Source organism: Mesoplodon mirus (genome assembly GCF_964341445.2).
Source record: "Mesoplodon mirus genome assembly, chromosome: 5".
Taxonomy (NCBI): domain Eukaryota; kingdom Metazoa; phylum Chordata; class Mammalia; order Artiodactyla; family Ziphiidae; genus Mesoplodon; species Mesoplodon mirus.
Window position 1 is genome coordinate 126,253,860 of NC_138980.1, and position 19,976 is coordinate 126,273,835.

Consider the following 19,976-nt stretch of genomic DNA (forward strand, 5'->3'; position numbering starts at 1 on the left):
AGATTCCTAAAACTACTGGGTTTTGGAAAACAAAAAAACAAAACGACAATCCGTTCCATATAAATAGTACAGGAGTATTCAAGAACAGAGGTAAGATACTCCAGCGGATCAAAACCCGTGTTTATTACTAGGACTCGCTAACAGATCAGACCTACTTGCGTACATTAAAGGGGAAAGAACCTGAATAGAAGTAGAGATCACATGCCCAGACAAACTGCCAAGTTAGAGAAAACGACGCAGGACGATATTCCTGCCTACCAGCTGGGTGTTCCGTCCAGGTGTGCCATCAACATGACTCCACGTTACAATGTGGAACAGAGCAGTGACAATGTATTTTAAACACACACCTCTTGCTGTGGACGCCCACCTCGAGCAGATTTGTACATTCAGTCTCTGAAGCTCCATCAGGGCTGTGCAGGACAACCTGGGTCGGGTAGGGCCGCCTGTGCCCTGAAGAACCCCCAGCGTGCCCCCTCCCGTCACCTCTACACGCCAGGGGTGCTCCCCAGAATCCATGGCAACAAAGACACCCTCACAGCCTCCATCCTCTAAGACCCCCTGGGCCAGCACAGAGCAGGAGCTCCACACAGGTGGAGCAAGCTGGAGAACAGGTGAGTGACGGGGGGCTGAACGGAACGAACAGACTGAACTTGGAAATGAAGGGAACACGCTCTGCGTGTCAAGAGAGGTCCCCAAAGATCAGGAATGTGGGAGGAACCCAGTAAATGCTACCTGAATGAAAAGTGGAAACACACAGTACCTTGGTGCGGCGCTGCTGGAGGACCCCGGGGCCCAGTGGCACCCCAGCACCCTGCTCTCCTCCACCACACACTTCAACCCCCAGGTGACTCGTTAGTTCTGAGCGCTTTCTGGGTTCCCGGGGTCGGAAAGGAGCATGCGTACCTTCTTCGGTTTCTGCAGTGCTGGAGGGCATATCTGATTTTTCCTCTGACCTGGCTCCTTGCTCTTCAAGAGCCTAAGAGAGGAAAGAAAAAAAAAAAAATCACTGAAAGCCATTTGAGGCTTCAGATAAGCAACAAGAGATGAAAATCACAATCAAGCATCTCAGCGCCGGAACAGGCCAGAGGCATGGCCTGGAGAGGCAGGGGCAGATAGGGTGGTAAAGCTGCTGGGAGAACATGTAAGCAGCACCCCGGAAGACATGAGAGACAGTGGGAGGAACCAGAGACAAGGGACCAAACTGTCCCTGCCACTAGTCCTCACTGCTTCCCCAGATCACACCACCAGAAGGTTCTCAGGAACATGACGCATGAACCAAAAGGGGGACAGAGAACAGAAAATCTTGAAACCTGTAAGGACTTCTGTTTGATGCATCTGCCCACCTAGACCAGCCTCCATCCACACTCTAAGACACAGGGATTGGGGGCCTGGAGATGGGGGTAGGACCACTATTACAGGGAGGACCCAGATGAGCATCAGCCTCAGGATACACATTGGCACATGCTGGTGCAGGCTGTCCCTGGCCAAGACTGAGCTGTGATCTGTAGAGAGAAGATGCCTTTAGAGCCCTCTGTATTTTCTTTTCAAATAGATTCCCCACAGCCAGTGAAAATGCGAAGAGACAGAATTACGTGTTGATGTGTCAAAAACTGCCCAAGGCTGCATCAGCACATGTTCCAAAACAAATACATGGGCAAACTGAGGCAAGCAACCCTACAACTGACCCAGAGCCCTGAATCCCACCCCGCCGGGCATGTTATTAAGCTCAGCATATCAAGTGCCTTGCTCCTGACTATTTCAGGACATCCTGAGACCAGAGCAAAGAGAACATGAAAATATACATAACTGACCAAATCACAAAGAGGCAGGGAACAAGCAGTACCCGGTCACTCACCCTCTGTGGCTATTAACCGCTCCCAGCCTTACTCCCAGGACACAGTACTCTCTCTTTTAGGGCCCGCCATGGAATTAACAGATGGACCGAAGCAGGTATATGTCTGGAGAGGTACTAAGGAGACGGTAGCATGAGTACCTGGGGTTAAAAGGGGGCTAACCACGCAGGCTCAAGGCCAAAGACAACCACTTACTAGCTTACAGGTTTATTATAAGCGGATATAACTCGGGAATAGCCAGATGGAAGAGATGCATGGGGCAAGGTATGGGGAAAGGGCTTCCATGCCTCTCCTAGCAGGCTCGTCACCCAGTACCTCCACAAGTTCACCAACCTAGAAAGTTCTCCGAATCCAGTCCTTTGGGGTTTTTATGGAGGCTTGCGTTATTACGTAGGCATGATAGATTAAACCTCTGTCCATTGGTGATTAAACTCCATCTCCAGGCCCTTTCCCCTCCCTGGAGGTCACGGAGGTGGGACTGAAAGTTACCAGGCGATTGGCTCCACAGGTAACTAGCCCCCATCCTTAGGTGCTTTCCAAAAATTGCCTCATTAACATAACCAAAAAACACCTTTATCCGCTCCATACTTAGGAAATCCTAAGGGTCTAGGGGGCTGTGAGCCAAGAACCATGGACGGAGACCAGATATATTTCTTATTGTAAGCTACAGTATCACAGTGTCTTAAAGAACCTCAGCCCTATTCCCTTCCCAGTCTCCCTACACACTACCCAGCCAAAAGCTTAGGACAGGAAGAACGAAAAAGGGGTGCTGATACCTGGAACACAAGGCCATCCCACTGCAATGGATTCTTCTTTTATCAAGTGTTTTCCATAAAATTAAAATCTCTGATAAACTGGAAAGTAATCTTCATTTGGTCTTTGTTATTGTAAAGTCCACTACAATCAAATATTAAAGCATCTAGATTTACTCATCCTACATCTCCCCCAATGTCATCAGTCATAATTATCTCAAGTTACAAGAAATCACGAATCTGACCTAAGAAGCTGGAAGTTTTTATAATGCAACACATGTTCAGAATTTTTGCTTCACATGGAGCACGCTCTAGCCTTTGCAGGAGCTTTGTGGCCTTGCTGTGGTCTGAGTGTCCCCTCTAAGGACACACGTGTTGCTGAGCTCTGCCCCTCTGCAACTGCAGGGGGAGGCACTGACCCTGAGTAAGGCTGCTGCCCCACTGAAACAGCCACCCCTGGGGGCCTGGGTGAGAAGCCACAGGGAGGGCTGAGAACTTCTGTTTCTTTAAGCAGAAAATACCCTTAAGCAAAATGAGGAAATACTGTATGCCAGAAAATTATCCACTAAACTCCCTAAACCCAGGAGAGGTAGTTCACACTCTGAAGAGCATGTTTATTTTAATTATTTAATAAAACCCTATATGGAGTAAGCAATAATCTTGGATATATAATGTTTCTGGTTAAACCTTCAATTTAGTTATATAAGGCAAACACTTTACAAAAGCCAAAACTGATAAATACCAATATCAGTTTTCTGATAACAGTAAACTGACTGCTTACTTTGTAAAGCCTATCTAGTCATGAAACTGGTGCTTATTAATGGATGTGCTTGAGAAGACTGCGGGGGGGCAGAGGGTCTGCCGGCGGGCGTCACACGATCTGGTGAGTGAATCCATTATACCCCTGAGCACTATCAACTAAATTGACTGAAACCCTTTTACTCAAAAGAACATTCTACTTAATAATAATTAAAATATATGAATATGCTTTACAGTCTTCCAGGTTCAACGAAAAAATAAAAATAATGAAGATGAAACATTTTAAACCCTGAGATGGGCATGCTCTGATAACAGTCAAAGCTGATGTTTGGGCCACGGTGGGAGGGGGAAAAACCTCTTTGAAAAAGAACTGGTCTCCAGTGACCAGTCCCCATTCAAGAAGAATCTGTACACTGAAACAAAGGCTTAACTATATCTAAGCCTTAAGAAATCCCAGAAGAAGATATTATTCATTTAAAATAACCCTAAAGGCAACTGCTTTAGATAAGAATTATAGTACAGTCAATAAGTTAATAGAAAGTACCTAATATTAGAATATTAAACATCAGTGATACTGGTTCATGAAAAGTAAAGGAAACAATATTACACAAATTACTATTTTCTACCTACCGCCAAAATATCATATAATAATCTTCCTTCTACTGGGGTAACAGTTTCTAATTCCATGTCCCTCAAAGTCCCATTAGAAAAAAAGAAAGTGCTACACCCCACCAAAATACTGTTCCCAAAACAATGAGTTTGCTGTCTGCACTCTCAAAGAGAGTGAGTTATTATGTCTTATACCACAATAAAGGGCACAAACCTTGAGGAGGAAGGCTCTATCCCAAAAGTATTTCCTAAAGAGTTTAATATCCGCCTCCAACAAATGCTCGGCTGTGTGATTAAGCGTCAGGGTCAGTGTTTCTGATGAGTGAATATACCGCAGGGAGGCATCTTCGCTGAGCTGCACTCGGGAGAAACCTGGGGAACGTCTGCCCTGGAAGCTGAAACACCACAAATCAAAACCCACGATCCCAATATTCTTCACTGTCCCTGATATTACAAACCCAACTGGCAAAACAAGCCATAAAATCTACCTACTGAAGATAGGTACATAAGATCATGTAAATAGATCCTAATAAAGTCATCTTTGTTTTTCCACCTGGAGAAGACGTCAATTGAAAAGCTGTTCACATATATTATATACTATAAAGATTTACATAATTAATGCAACAGTACTGACTTTTAAACATAGTATTTTACCTCATTCTCACTTTAATCTGAAAAGATGCCTCTGGCCTTAATGGCACCACATGTCGTACCACAAATTAGCTGGCAGCAGACAGTTTATTAGGCGATTACAGTGGAAAACAGATATAATCTCCAGAGAGCATGGTGAGGTTTGGATGTTACAAACAAGCGAGATATTCACAACACACTGGTCTACTGCTGTAAATCATTTCCTCATGCAAATCAAAACCTGCATAAAGTTGATCGTGTTGCATTCTTGAATTCATTCATAAACAAAGGAACAATATTCCCAAACTAAATTCCTGAATATTGGCTTATTTTCCATTCTGTTGTGGTTAAGAACAACTGCACGTTTATTAGCTCTATGTAGGCTTCATGGTTAATGTCATAATATTCTGGATGGCCCATAGGTCATGTAGTAGTTATGGTAAAGAGGCCTCAGGAGGGAGATGCTAGTGCTCCCAGATAACAGCTTGCCTCAGCATGTTGTCACAGCCCCCAGATGCTCCCAGATTCTTCAGTTCACAGAACTAGCTCTATGTCTCTTTTCTCTTCTTCCATTACCTCATTTTGTTAATCAGCATTTGTATATTTGCAAAATTATAGTATAGCTCCAACCACAAAAATGCTATCTCTATCACACGGAGTGACAAAAAGAGATCCATTAAGAGCACCTGTACTCTAAGATTTGCGGTATCTCCCCAAACCCTTGACACAATTACTTGCAAGGACTTCAGAATCTTCTAGAAAACAACTCCCCATGCCAACTACAAGCCACTGAAGTGAATGATTCAGCCTGAGCAATAAGATTTTTGTAATTAATTTAGAAAATGGAGGCTCCATCACATAATCAAAATTTAGTTACAGTCTACTTCTAATCCCATCCATGAATGGATTTATTAGATGTGTAAACATTTTTAATTTTCATTTTATTGGAGTATAGTTGATTTACAATGTTGTGTTAGATTCAGGTGTACAGCAAAGTGATTCAGTTATACATATACATATACTCATTCGTTTTTAGATTTTTTTCTCTTAAAGGTTATCAAAGAATACTGAATAGAGTTCCCTGTGCTACACAGTAGGTCCTTGTTGGTAATCTATCTTATATATAGTAGTGTGTGTATGTTCATGTGTGATTTATCCCTCCCTCCAATGTTTCCCCTTTGGTAACCATAAGTTTCTTTTCTATATCTGTAAGTCTGTTTCTGCTTTGTAAATAAGTTCATTTGTATCATTTCTTAAATTAGATTCTACATATGAGTGATATCACATGATATTTGTCTTTCTCTGTTTGACTTACTTCACTTAGTATGATGATCTCTAGGTCCATCCATGTGGCTGCAAATGGTATTATTTCATTCTTTTTTATGGCTGAGTAATATTCCATTGTATATATGTAAGACATCTTCTTTATCCATTCCTCTGCTGATGGACATTTAGGTTGCTTCTATGTCTTGGCTATTGTAAATAGTGATGCTATGAACATTCAGGTGTGTGTATCTTTTCGGATTATGTTTTTCTCTGGATATATGCCAGGAGTGGGATTGCTGGATTATGCAGTAACTCTATTTTTAGTTTTTTAAGGAACCTCCATACTGTTCTCCATAGTGGCTGCACCAATTTACATTCCCACCAACAGTGTAGGATAGTTCCCTTTTCTCCACACTCTCTCCAGCATTTATTGTTTGTGGACTTTTTGGCCATTCTGACCAGTAAGAGATGATACCTCATCGTAGTTTTGACTTGCATTTCTCTGATAATTAGTGATGTTGAGCTTTTTGAACATCTGTGTGTCTTCTTTGGAGAAATGTCTATTTAGATCTTCTGCCCATTTTTTGATTAGGTTGTTTGTTTTTTTTGACATAGAGGATGTATAAACTTTAAAAACACATGTCATCTTCTGGTCTTGGACACAATAGAAAGATACAAAGCTACCAAAGATGAAGTGAGGCTCCAGGTCCTCAATGTAACCCTGAACTATCCACAATGACGAAGTCAGAGGAAGTGGTCCTGTCTTGCCCTTTTTAGCTAAAGAAAGTGGGGTCATGGTAGAGCAAAGATAAAAGCAATTCCATTGGGATGGGCTCTTTCCTTAGTTGGCGGTCACTTGACCAAGTAAGAACAAAAATAAACAGAAAGCTGTGACTTCAACATGCACTTAGGTAGCATACGACCGTAAATTAATTACATTGAGTTCCATGGGACAAATGAAACATACCAGTCCATTAAGACACACCATGTAATAACATTGATAATATTTAATATTTATGTAGTAATTTGTCATTTTCATTGTAGTTTCCCACTTATTTTTTACCACATGTTAAGTCAAGGAAATCACTGTATAGGATATAATGACCAATCTGAACCACTCTAAGTAACAAACATTAAAAGTGTTGGTATCATCCTCAACATAGAGAACTTCACAGTTGACAAATTATTTCATTTCCATTATCTCTAGATCCTAATAACCAGCCCATTGGCTACATAGTATCTTGGGGTTTGTTTGTTATTCATTGATTCAACAAAAACTTATATTCTTTCAATGAATGTATATGCTGAACACAGTGGGTAAAACAAATAGTTTCAGTCCTCAAATGATTTAGGATGGAGATATATATGAAATAAATGATGACTATATATATAAAATTATAAATTATGATTTATATTATAAATTAATCATAATTTTAATCACAATTAATACTGTAAGTTAATCATAATTGTAAAAGACCATAACATAGAAGGCCTCTCTGATGAAGTGACATTTAAGCAAAAACCTGAAAGATAAGTAGGGGTTAGGCTAGTGTTTCCCAACTTATCTTCTTCTTACAGCCAGCCCCCCAACCATAGAGCCTTTTAAGACATTTTTCCTGACTCCCTCTCCCCCATGAAATGTGGATACCGAATATATCTGTATATCTGTTTATGTATGATATGTATATCTGTACTTTATACATGGGAACTAATGGTAAAATATAAACCAATGTTAGCTCGTGGTTTGGTTATTTTAATTTTTCCATAATGCTTGGAAGACTTCAGAGAAACAGATTGAGAGAGAATCTATCAGGTATCCAAACTCACTTTGTGATGTCTTCAAACAGCTTGGAGCATCCACCATGTAAAGCTAAGTCTAATGGCGTGGCACCCTCCTCGTTGGGTAAAGCCAAGGCCTGGACTCCTCCAGGGAGACACAGGAGGAACTGGGAAAGCTTAGCAAGGCCCCATCTCACAGCCAGGTGCAGAAGAGACTCTCTATGTAGAGAAACTGAAAAGAAAAACATGTAATATTAGTTCCTTCATTTAAAAAGTTTGTCTTATATATTTTATCAAAGGGATTGTCAAAGTAAGAATAGTAATAGTAAACATGTCAGAGCTGGAAGGAACCATCAAAAGCATCTAATCCAGAAACCTCATTTTACAGATGTGGAGAGGTCAAGTGATTTGTGCAAGGTCAGGGAGGTGCTGGAGCCAGCTTCGCTCACCACTGGTACAATGCTGTTCTGTGCACTATGGTGCACGTTCGCATCACCTTTCACTCGTGTGCAGTGAGGTCATCCATGGAAAACAAGTGCTAGGAGCACGCCATCCTTTGGAAACAGACATCGTCAATTTCCAAGGTGTCCTCTAAGGAGATGCTGTTACCCTAGCAGGACAGGCTACTAGAGGCCAAGAATGTCAAGGAGCCTCCATTTCCACTTTTTGTCCTCAGAGGTGCTCCTCTCCAGTCAGCAGCTGGGGCAGAAATGGACTCTGAGTCCATGGTCTCTCTCAAACGTTGTGGAGGTACTTCTACCCGTTTATTAGAGCTTTGGGATTATTTCAGTGTTGCCAAAGCCACACACACCAGCGCTCTGCTTCAAAGATTCGGCCTGTGCCTCTTCACATCCCCCTTGATAAGGGGGCTCCTGCTTGGTTTGTGTCTGGGTTTTTGCTGTTCGTGTTTGCCGCTGTGTCTTATGGTTGTTTCCTGAGTATCTTCTTACAGGCTGAGGGCATCCTGGAAGTTTTTTATTCCTAACACCTAGCATGGTATATGGCAAACTGAAGTCACTCAGTATTTATTGAGTTGAATGGCAACTGACTACTAAAATCTCAATTATTTGTGTCTGTTTAAATTGTCTAATTTGTATAGAGTTTGTACTCCTGTATTTCTCCTACAAAGACTCAGTGCCTGGAACACAGCTGGCCCATGATAAACATTACATTGGAAACATGTAAAAGAATACGTTTGCTTACTTTTAAAAAGCTAGGCCCATGAACTCCATCGACATCAAGACACACCTTAAAACAAACCTAGTCTTAACAACTGAACATGAAAATCCTAACACTCAAGATCTGTCAGAGGGGCTTCCCTGGTGGCGCAGTGGTCGAGAGTCCGCCTGCCGATGCAGGGGACGAGGGTTCGTGGCCCGGTCCGGGAAGATCCCACATGCCGCAGAGCGGCTGGGCCCGTGCGCCATGGCCACTGAGCCTGCGCGTCCGGAGCCTGTGCTCCACAATGGGAGAGGCCACAACGGTGAGAGGCCCGCGTACGGCAAAAAAAAAAAAAAAAAGATCTGTCAGAATAAATACTCAGTAAGAATCTGAGTTATACATACCCTCCAGTTAAGTAATGTTATTGATTGTTTGTAATCTGAAAGAGATCCAGAGGATGCTGCATCACACTGGAGTGGAAGGCCCAACAGGGTAGGACCTTATCTGTCTTTTATCCTAGCACAGTGCCTGGCATGTGTATGTGCTCTATAAATATTTGCTTGTTGAATGAATAAATGACCAATGGCTCTCTCCCTGATGACCACCCATGACAGTTAGCTTCTAATACATGGCTACAGCTGCTACTTGGAGCATCTATCATTCTTAGTTCTACCTCTGATACCTCCTGAGAAAAATCTGTGAACACAAAGTACATACTCCCACACAGCTTGGACACTGAAGACAAAAACTACCTACTTCTCCACCCAGCTTACCGTCTACACTAATATGATTTTGCTATTCTGTCGTCTTCATTAGCATAACTTCACCTGTCCAGGAGACTCTTGCCTAGGCAAAGACTGACTATTCGTCAGAGGAACTTCCTTCAAGGCCCATCAACTCTTTGGCAGGAAGCACTGACAGTTTAAGCCGCAAAACCAATCTTTAGCTACTATATCACGATCCTTATCTAAACCTAATCAAAATCCCTTCCCTGACACCCCTTTGCCATCACTCCTCCCCTGCATCCAAAGACCCTCATTAAACCAAACTTCGAGTTCTGAACAAATCCCAACCTTGCCTTCCTCCTTCAAGATTCTGCTAAGGGGCTTCCCTGGTGGCACAGTGGTTGAGAGTCCACCTGCCAGTGCAGGGGACACGCGTTCACACCCCGGTCCGGGAAGATCCCACATGCTGCGGAGCGGCTGGGCCTGTAAGCCATGGCCGCTGAGCTTGCATGTCCGGAGCCTGTGCTCCGCAATGTGAGAGGCCTGCGTACTGCAAAAAAAAAAAAAAAAAAAAAAAAAAGATCCTGCTAAGGCTCAATGGAGGCAGAGTTCTCCCTTATAAGGCCGGCAATAAACTCCGCTTTGTCTTACCAGCAGGTTGTGATGATGACGTGTGTGGAGGCAGCATCCAACAAAACTCTAGTCTGAAACGATCAGAAGGAAGCACTCCGCAGCACATGGACGCAAAAGAAAGCTGCTTAGCTTACATGTTTAGTTGGTTTATACTATTTCTATGTCTAGATCGATGAGCATAAAATTTCAAAGATGTAAATGCCACAGACTTCACTGTATATTTGCTCCATCATCCATCTGTGTGACACAGCACAGACCCCCCTCAGTAAAATGACATCTGAAATGCCAAAACATCTGAAAACAGACAAAGCAGTGCACCCCGCCAGACATCTGTTTAATATACTTGCTATCTTCTAAAGGCTATTAAAGAACTTATCTTTAATTATTTTATCCTTTAAGTCTTTGATCTTTAAACTCACTTAATTAGAAAGTAAGGATTTTACTCTTAACAGATTCCCAGCAAGGCATGTTTGGTAACATTTACACTCTTTTTCCTCCTTAAATAATAATCGTGAAGAGACTTGTTAGGATCAGGGAACAACACACAAACACACACACACACACACACACACACACACACGAGTACACTGCCCAATGTACCAGTCAGCATGAGGCATAAGGTGGTAACCAGCCACATGAGGATGGAATTTCTAAGTCACAGATCTCAGTCTGAACCTAGGGAGAAACGCCCATGGTTATACGAGATACAATTTTTTTCCAAGAAAAATACGACCAAAAGAGAATATCTAAACCAGCAGTCTCCAACCTTTTTGTCACCAGGGACCGGTTTCGTGGAAGACAATTTTTCCACGGACGGGGTAGGGGGAGGATGGTCCAGGGGTAATGCGAGTGATGGGGAGCGGTGGGGAGCGGCAGATGAAGCTTCGCTCGCTGGCCCACCGCTTACCTCCTGCTGTGCGACCCGGTTCCTAAACCTTTCGGGTTCCCTTTTAAAATCATACCACTGATAAAGGCAGTATGGTGTCAACCATTTAAATGGTACTCCCATTTAGTGCCTGGAGCAAGACCCTAAATACCCTCCAACCTGGGCTGTAGTTCACTGTACCCAACCTGATTCCTGTACCAGCAGAGCTTCCCAGGCCTGTGTGCTAGCCCAGCTCCCTGTTCTCTCCTTTCTGGCTCCATCCTCATATCCTGTTCAGTGGGAGAGGACAGCAGACATGTGGGACTGAGTGCTCACTGCTGCCCCTCTCCGTCCCTCCAAATCCAGGGAAGAGAAGATCTTCTGATGTTTGAAGAAATAAAAGGCTGCCCAAAATGTGTTAAGAAAGAGTTTTATCACTCAGTATAGAAGTTCAGAGCCCAGAATCAGGCAAACAGCTTGAAATAGGAAACATCATGACATATATAAATAATTCTGCTTGTTATAGAGTTTCAGATTCTTAACAGGAGTCAGGAAAACAAGCTGTGGAAAGGGGTTCTACAATTTGGTAGACATGGGGGTGTTTAATTAAAATGAATGGGTTTTTTTACCAAATAAATTTGTCTCTTCCTGTTTATTTGGTACCAGAAGTTATTTGAACTAATGTAACTAAAGCAGAATTACTAATAATTGCTCTAATGGAAACCATTAAAAGGTATGACCTGTACCATCCTGGGAGCAAGATCACCCAGACACAAAAAGGAACAGCAGGCTGTAATGTTCAATCAACATACCCATCACGGCATGAAGTGGGGCTCATCTGGCCCCGTGACAGGGAGGGAGGCTCAAAGCCCACGCCTCTCACTCTGCCACACCTCAGTTTCTCTGCCTGGAAAATGAGGCTGTCACGTCAAAGACCCAAGGTCCTAGGAATACTCATCCTTGCCTTGACTCTTTGGGGATCAAAGATCCGTGACATACAGCCCAGACCGAGAGCCCTTCCGGAGCACCTGAGGCACAAGAGCAGGGGTGGCCAGTTTGCTACTGAAGGAGCTGATTTTATGTACTGTTCAGTCCAAACTTGGGACCATTATCACACCTACACAAGGTCTGACTGTGCCTTTAAGGTAGCAGGAAATTTAGGCTGGAAGATTGAAAAATAAATGATCAGGGCCTTAGGAACTTACATACACTGCTAGAGGAAATGTAACTTGACACACCCACTTTGTAAAACATTGGGGTATAATCTAATAAATTTGAAGAAACTCATGTCTTATGGCTGAGCAATTCCACTCCTACATACAAGCCCTAGTGAGGACAATGCTTTGTATGCACCTGGAAGCATGCATAAAAATGTAAAATGGTCAAAAATAGAAGTGATCTTAATCACTTGATTAATCACTTAATCAACAATAGAATAAGTTGCAGTATGATCATACACAAGTATTCTAACAATAAAAACGAATTACAGACTAATATAGAAGAAACCAAGAAATATAATGTTGAGGGGGAAAAGTCACAAAAGAATACACAGAATATGTTTTAATTAATATGAAGTTTTTAAAAAGTGAAAACAAACCATATTATATATGAATACATGGGTTCTCAAACTATAAGGAAAAATCAGGTGACGGTTACTCTAAAAGTCAGCATAGTAACTCCAAGGGGAAAGAGTTGAATGTGGCTGGGAAAGAATGAGGGGTGTTGGTACTTCTGGGGTCCAATGATGTCTGTATGTCTCTCCCTCTCTCTTCCCATTCACCCCCACATACTTGTGTTCAAGACCCTCCTCAGAACAATTAAAATTCTAGGAAGGGCCCAAGCATCAGTCTTTTTTTTTTAATATGTGTTTATTTACTTATTTATTTATTTATTTTTGGCTGCTTTAGGTCTTAGTTGCAGCACACAGGATCTTTCATTGTGGTGTGTGGGCTTCTCTCTAGTTGTGGCACGCAGGCTCCAGAGCACGTGGGCCCTCTGGTTGTGGCGCATGGGCTCAGTAGCCCTGTGGCATGTGGGATCTTTGTTTCCTGACCAGGGATTGAACCCGCATCCCCTGCATTGGAAAGCAGATTCTTAACCACTGGACCACCAGGGAAGTCCCCCCCAAGCATCAATCTTTTCTAAAGATTCCAAAGTGATTCTAAGTAAAAGCCAGGGTTGAGATCTGCTACTTTAAACATCTGGTTAACAAAATCCATATCTATGCCTCCATTTTATACCACTGTATTCCCAATCATCTCTTAAGATTTTATTAGCTAACAAATTTCACCAATGAATAAGACCAAAAAAAGTTTGTGACTTTTACAAGTTATTTTTAATCTACATCACTTGCTGCCAAGCCAAGATATGGCCTTAAACATTTAGCAAAATACTAAAACTGTGATGGGGATAATAATCTAGAAGCAAATGTTATTTTTAAACAAGTTAATTCAGAAGTCCTTCTACTTTGTAGGGTTTACTAATGTTTCATAACTCCTGAGTAGAGCCACTTAAATGTATTCAACCCTGTAAGCTTATGAACAAAATATATTTTTAATTCATTTTTTAATGAATTAAAAAAATAAATCCTATCAATTAAAATAAGTTCTTCTCTGGTTTCCAAAGCCACATATATATTCATAGAGGTCTCAATTTGTGCATCTAAGTCATTGAGCAGACAAACATTGAGTCAAACTACTACAATATGCCAGGCCCCGTGGACACAAAGGGGGAAGCACATGGCCAGCCCACTTTAGTTTGCAATAAAATAAGTATCTTGCCCAGGAAATCCTGTCTGGTAAACTATAGCTCTAGGCTTACACAAAGAGTGTGAACAGAAATAAATAAAACTATCTGACCTACAAGGAAACTGCTCTACAGGTTAATCAACCTACATCATGCATCATGATTTGAAAGTTTACAGATGTTTATAAAATACAAAAATGATGAGCAGAAAGAGAATGGAAGAAATATTAGCAAAAATTTACATGGAGAGTGGAAGAGAGTATTTGGCATGAACATCACACACAATCTCTGATAATTTTCAGGACTCTTAATGAGAATGGGAGGAGAAGTTGTATAGTACGGCATCTTCCCTTTGGGTAGCTCTGATTGGGGCTTTGGTGTGTGTATAAACAAATCAGCCTTCCATACGGAAGATCGGAGGTTGGTGAGTCTAGGATAGTAATTGCAAATATAAACACATCATAGGAAAGATATGGAAACAGGACGTCCCATGGAGCACAATAGCAACGTGGCAGGCATGGTGGGATCATATAGCCAACAGATAGAAGAGGACTGAAAAAGCATAATGGCAGGTTTTAGCTTCCCAAAGTGTCTGCTCTGCATCAGAAACATTTGAGACACTCAGATTACAGCAACTCCTGACTGAAAATCTGGGAAAACACAACCACACACACAATCATTCCAGAAAATTCGCATTTTGATATACAGTACTGGAATGCACTTCATGGATTTTGTACCTCATATAGGTTGGTTATACTTACCTTGTGGAACTAGTACTAAATCAGCTGAAACACTAAAAAGTCCTTATCAGAATTCAAAGATGGTAATACGATTTCTGGCTTTCACAATCTGGGGACGTTTCCAGAGTGACATGTACAACATGGACAACAACACAAGATATTAAGAAGCCAGACACAACACTGTGCAGTGCAATGGGAGCAGATCAAATAGCTGAAAGATCTGGAGTTGAACACTTACAGGGACGTAGCTTTGGAAAGACCACTGAATTCTCAAGTTTTAAGCTGCTTGATCTGTAAAAGGAAAGGAGGGACTTCCCTGATGGTGCAGTGGTTAAGAATCCACCTGCTAATGCAGGGGACACAGGTTCGAGCCCTGGTCCGGGAAGATCCCGCATGCCACGGAGCAACTAAGCCCGTGCACCACAACTACTGAGCCTGTGCTCTAGAGCCCATGAGCCACAACTCCTGAGCCCACGTGTCACAACTACTGAAGCCAGCGTGCCTAGAGCCCGTGCTCCGCAACCAGAAAATCCACCTCAATGAGAAGACCACGCACCGCAACGAAGGGTAGCCCCTGCTCGCCACAACTAGAGAAAGCCTGCATGCAGCAATGGAGACCCAATGCAGCCAAAAATAAATAAATAAATAGATAGATAGATAGATAGATAGATAAATAAATAGATTGAAAAAAAGGAAAGGAGTATCTGCTCAGCCTAGTATCCAAGATTGTCAGCAGGCTAAAACGAAAATAACATATGGGACAGGGGTCTCAAGAACTAAGACAGGCTGTATGGGGAGACTTACCAGTCATACATATTTGTCTGGTCTTTTTAATACAAAAATATAATAAAGAGTCACTACATAGATCTATGTATATCTGCAAGCAGTTTTCCTCTGGTTATAATTTAAAATCATAATTTAAGGGAACTAGTTATGTGATTAAGAGGCACTATAATTGCATCAATGAAAGACACCAGGGCTTCCCTGGTGGCACAGTGGTTAAGAATCTGCCTGCCAATACAGGGGACACGGGTTCAAGCCCTGATCCAGGAAGATCCCACGTGCCGCAGAGCAACTAAGCATGTGTACCACAACTACTGAGCCTGCGCTCTAGAGCCCGTGAGTCACAACTCCTGAGCCCGCGAGCCACAACTCCTGAAGCCCGTGTGCGTAGAGCCCATGCTCTGCAACAAGAGAAGCCACCACAATGAGAAGGCTGCGCACCGCAACTAGAGAAAGCCTGCGTGCAGCAACGGAGACCCAACGCAGCCAAAAATAAATAAATAAAATAAATAGATTTATTAAAAAAAAAAATTGAAAGACACCAGATGTGCCATAAGACAAATGTGCTACAGCCCCATGGTTTGGGCAGCAGGTGGTCATTAGGTGCCATAAGCAGCAATTATGTCATACCAGCTTTTCCAGCCTGTGCAATAGAATTTTTTCATTTGTTAATATTTCTTCAAGGCTCTAATTTACATCTACCATTCACTCATTCAGTAGATATTTGTTGACAACATACTATGCATTGGGCATCCTTCTGCTCCCCACTCACACCACAGGTGAGCCTGTGGAATTCCCAGGCACCCTTCCAAGTGACCCTCCAGGAACCCTGTTCTGTTTGGGTGACAAATGAAAATACACTGCAGTCTAATTTTATTGTTGACAAGAAGAAAAAGCATTGACTCATCATATCTTGAAAATGGCCTTTTGAAGTTTGCATTGGGATTCTGAATTCAAGCACAACCAGGAAACAGCCAAGCCCAGATTGAGAAATACTAAGCTTTGTGGGTATGAGCTACAACTTTAGTGGGAGATCTTATCCCCTCCTTCAGCACAGGGGCACACTCAGGAAGGGATATTCTGGTGAGAGAAGGAGAAGATAAATGGGATAAACCAAACAGGAAGTCAATATATAAGACGAAGCCTACCTGGGATAAGAGTGAGGGTGAAAGGTTGGGAAACGTTCATTAGAAGTCCAGATGGCAGTTGTTACCCATGAAGGAAAATAAACCACAACATGCATCTTTATTTCATTCTTGCTAGGTGCCAATGACTACAAGGACTTTATATTTCTTGTTTCCATCTAACACTTATTAAGCAACTTACATGTGTTCTCTCATTTAATCCTGACAGGCATTGAACAAGGTAGGGGCAGAAACTGAGGCTTGACACAATTATGCAATTGCCCGAGCTCACTCGGATAGTAAATGCAGCATCAAGGATCCGAACCCAGGCTTTTCTACCTTTAAAACTCAAGTTCCTAACTGTTATGCTTCCAATTAGGCAAAGATAATTAGATAAAAGAAGACAAACCCAAGAAAAGAAGGGCAGAAAAGATAGGACTTGAATAAATCAACAAGCAGAGCCGGGAAAAGCAAGCAGAAGGAAACTAAGCCTCACCAATCCTCAGGGCTCAGGCCTGCACCCCACTCTCCAGATGTCGGCCTCATCTGTCTCCGCATGCACATACACACACACACCCTCATGACAAACCTGCAAAATAAAAGCTGCTACAGCTATAGATGTGGGGAAGAGAAAGTAGGCATTTGAGAATCATTATGAACTAAAACCTAGGGTAGAATTACAGAAGATACAAGCTTCTACCTATATAGCCTCATGCTCACATCAAGGCCCATATTTGAAAGAGTCAAGACAAGGCCTTGTAAAGTTCACTGGGGCCAAGTAAAAGGGGTGCTGCACCAGGACACAGGGTTGGTCATTTCCCTCGGATTATCTCATCACTTCTGGCTCACTGCCCGCCCCCTTTGCCAGGCCTCTCCCACCCATTTTCAACCATCAGCCTTTTAACCTCCAAGCATTTGGTAGTTTTTAAACCAGTATTTTATTTAATTTTTAAATAAAGTAGTACAAGGACAGCTGCCAGCATTCAAATCCTATTGAAGAAATCCACGAAAACAGCAAAAAGTTAAACTTTTTTTACTCGAGTATTAAGAGAATCCTCAGCTACAGTCATTTTCAAATTCAATTTGAGTCTCCTGTGTGCAAACCAAAACTGCCCTGTACCTCTGAAGGGTTCCCAGAGGAGAACAGCCACCCAGAGGTAAATTTCAAAACCTTCCACTTTCTTGAATCTGTTGGGAGGCACATCAGGGATGGGTGTTTGAAAATAAAAGCTTCCATTTACATTTTTTTTCCTTGAAAATTTTGAGAGAGGGAGAAAATAACCTGAAATAACCTGAAAATAACCTGAATAGAACCCTATCCTCTATTTCTCAGGTGTGAGAGTGAATATGTAATTCTCTACTCCAGTCTCAGGGCCATTGGTGCCCTGTAGGAGGCTTAATTTTTAAGGAAAAGCTTAAGCTGCTTTTTCTTCTTTAAAATATAGTGCCTTGGGGCTTCCCTGGTGGCGCAGTGGTTGAGAGTCCGCCTGCCGATGCAGGGGACACGGGTTCGTGCCCCGGTCCGGGAAGATCCCACATGCTGCAGAGTGGCTGGGCCCATGAGCCATGGCTGCTGAGCCTGCGCATCGGAGCCTGTGCGCCGCAATGGAAGAGGCCACAACAGTGAGAGGCCTGCATACCACAAAAAAAAAAAAAAAAATATATATATATATATATATATATATATATATATATATATAGTGCCTTAAACAGAGAAGGTGCTTAATAAGAGTTGACTGACTTAACTGCAGGATAAGTCCAAATGATTTGACATGGGGAAAAAAAGTCCTTTTCCTTAAGAGGTCAATTCTGTGTTAAATTCTTTACTGCCAGAGAAACCTATTCCTTAAAAATGAAAAGCTAAAAAAAGAAACAGAAGATAGAGAAACCAGTTTTAGGTTAAGGATTTTAAAACTTCACAAATGATGCACATTTGTGTGCATGTGCATGGCTAAGTACTATGAAACAGTTTTACCCATTTACCATAGGACCTGTCTTAAAGAACATTCTCTCCACCACTAGCAGTCATCCAGTGGGTTACCTTAGCAACTGAAGGAATATGATACCAGCTTTAAATGTCAGAAAAGAAAGTGTGGAGATGTCTGTCCCACCAGATACTATCAGAAGTGCCAGAAAGCAAGAAAGTAATACTGAGTGTATACACAACTGCTTGAAAAATGTCAAGATTTCCAAGAAAAACATATATCCCAGACTTAGTCAATACCCATAATGCATTAATTTTAAAACTCCTCCAAAAATTTTTTTAAAACCTAGGAACTTGTATTTTGTAATAAATCTGTCCTTTATGGGTTTCCTACCCACTGGTAGGACATCAGCTGATGTTATCTGAAACTTTCGGTCCAGGACAAAGCTTTGGGGCAGAAAGACAAAGCTGACATTTCACATAGTCTGTGGGACAGCAAGCAAGTCTTCTAATCCAATGTACCATTCCCTGGCTAACAAGACATGGCACACAGGTGGGGACCAACCAACAGGGCCTGGCTCTATTTCCTTTCGATTTCTAGAGCTGGCAGACTATATTCAAGGATAAGCGAGGGTGGGAGGGAGGGAGACACAAGAGGGAAGAGATATGGGAACATATGTATATGTATAGCTGATTCACTTTGTTATAAAGCAGAAACTAACACACCATTGTAAAGCAATTATACTCCAATAAAGATGTAAAAAACAGCAACAGCAGCCAAGCTCCATTTCAAGTGTTAAACAAACTCTGCCTCTTCCTGGTTAGAGATCTCTTTCCTCTATTCAAGGAAAGATAAACAGATATTTCCCTCTGTCAAACATTGCGGGCCCACACATTGCCTTCTCTCATTGCCTAGAAAGAAGGTGATGATTCCCAGTATGTGGCTTGAAGCAAAATGTAGATGTCACAGAAAACTGGCAGCTCCCACTGAGTCTCTCATAATGAACTGTTAATTCTCACTTAATGGCGTTTCCTGCAGATAAGCAATATTACGATTGCTCCTTAAACTCCTTAAGGGAACACTAAACTATTAAGACATATTTAACAGTTGCTGAATAACCCCCATTCTTCTAAGTCCTTTTGGTCAACTGCATTTCTTTTCCTTTTTCCCCCATTAGTTGTAAAATAGAGAAAAACATTCTCCTTCAAAGGGAATTTATAAAGACCCTACTAATAAAGCACAGCATCATGCTAACCACCCTTCTTCCTAGTAACAGCAGTCCTTATCCATTAAACCTATAGCCCCTCATGAGGTTCCTACTTCTCCTTTAAGTCACTACTCATTACACTGTGACTTGTTACTACAGATACTACTTGGACTTGCCCTTACAACATGTATTCTGCAACCAATGCACCATTTCTCTAATCTCTTGATTCAAGTTTATATATGTTTTGGTTGCTATAACTCCACTGGTGTTACTTGCAAGGAAAGGAGCATACTCTTGATCTGATATTTGGAATTAATCATTAAAATAATACATTCTCTAAGTTGTTCTCAGTGGGTCCTACCCGTTCCATCCATTGCTTCTCTTTGAGGACAGTTCTCCAACCAATCATACAACTACAGA

At 42.0% G+C, this 19,976-nt stretch overlaps 1 protein-coding gene across 8 annotated transcripts in view; it reads right to left on the minus strand.

Annotated features, from left to right (window-relative positions):
- The window catches only part of ARHGEF28 (Rho guanine nucleotide exchange factor 28), a 330,930-nt gene that overhangs the window by 173,646 nt on the left and 137,308 nt on the right, over positions 1-19,976 (minus strand). For all 8 annotated transcript variants that reach the window (XM_082624114.1, XM_082624113.1, XM_082624111.1 and 5 more), the window contains exons 5-7: positions 7,697-7,880; positions 4,188-4,368; positions 904-976 (exon numbers count right to left, since the gene is read on the minus strand). In XM_082624114.1, the coding sequence (XP_082480240.1) occupies positions 904-976; positions 4,188-4,368; positions 7,697-7,880 (438 nt within the window). The remainder of the gene's footprint in view (positions 1-903; positions 977-4,187; positions 4,369-7,696; positions 7,881-19,976) is intronic.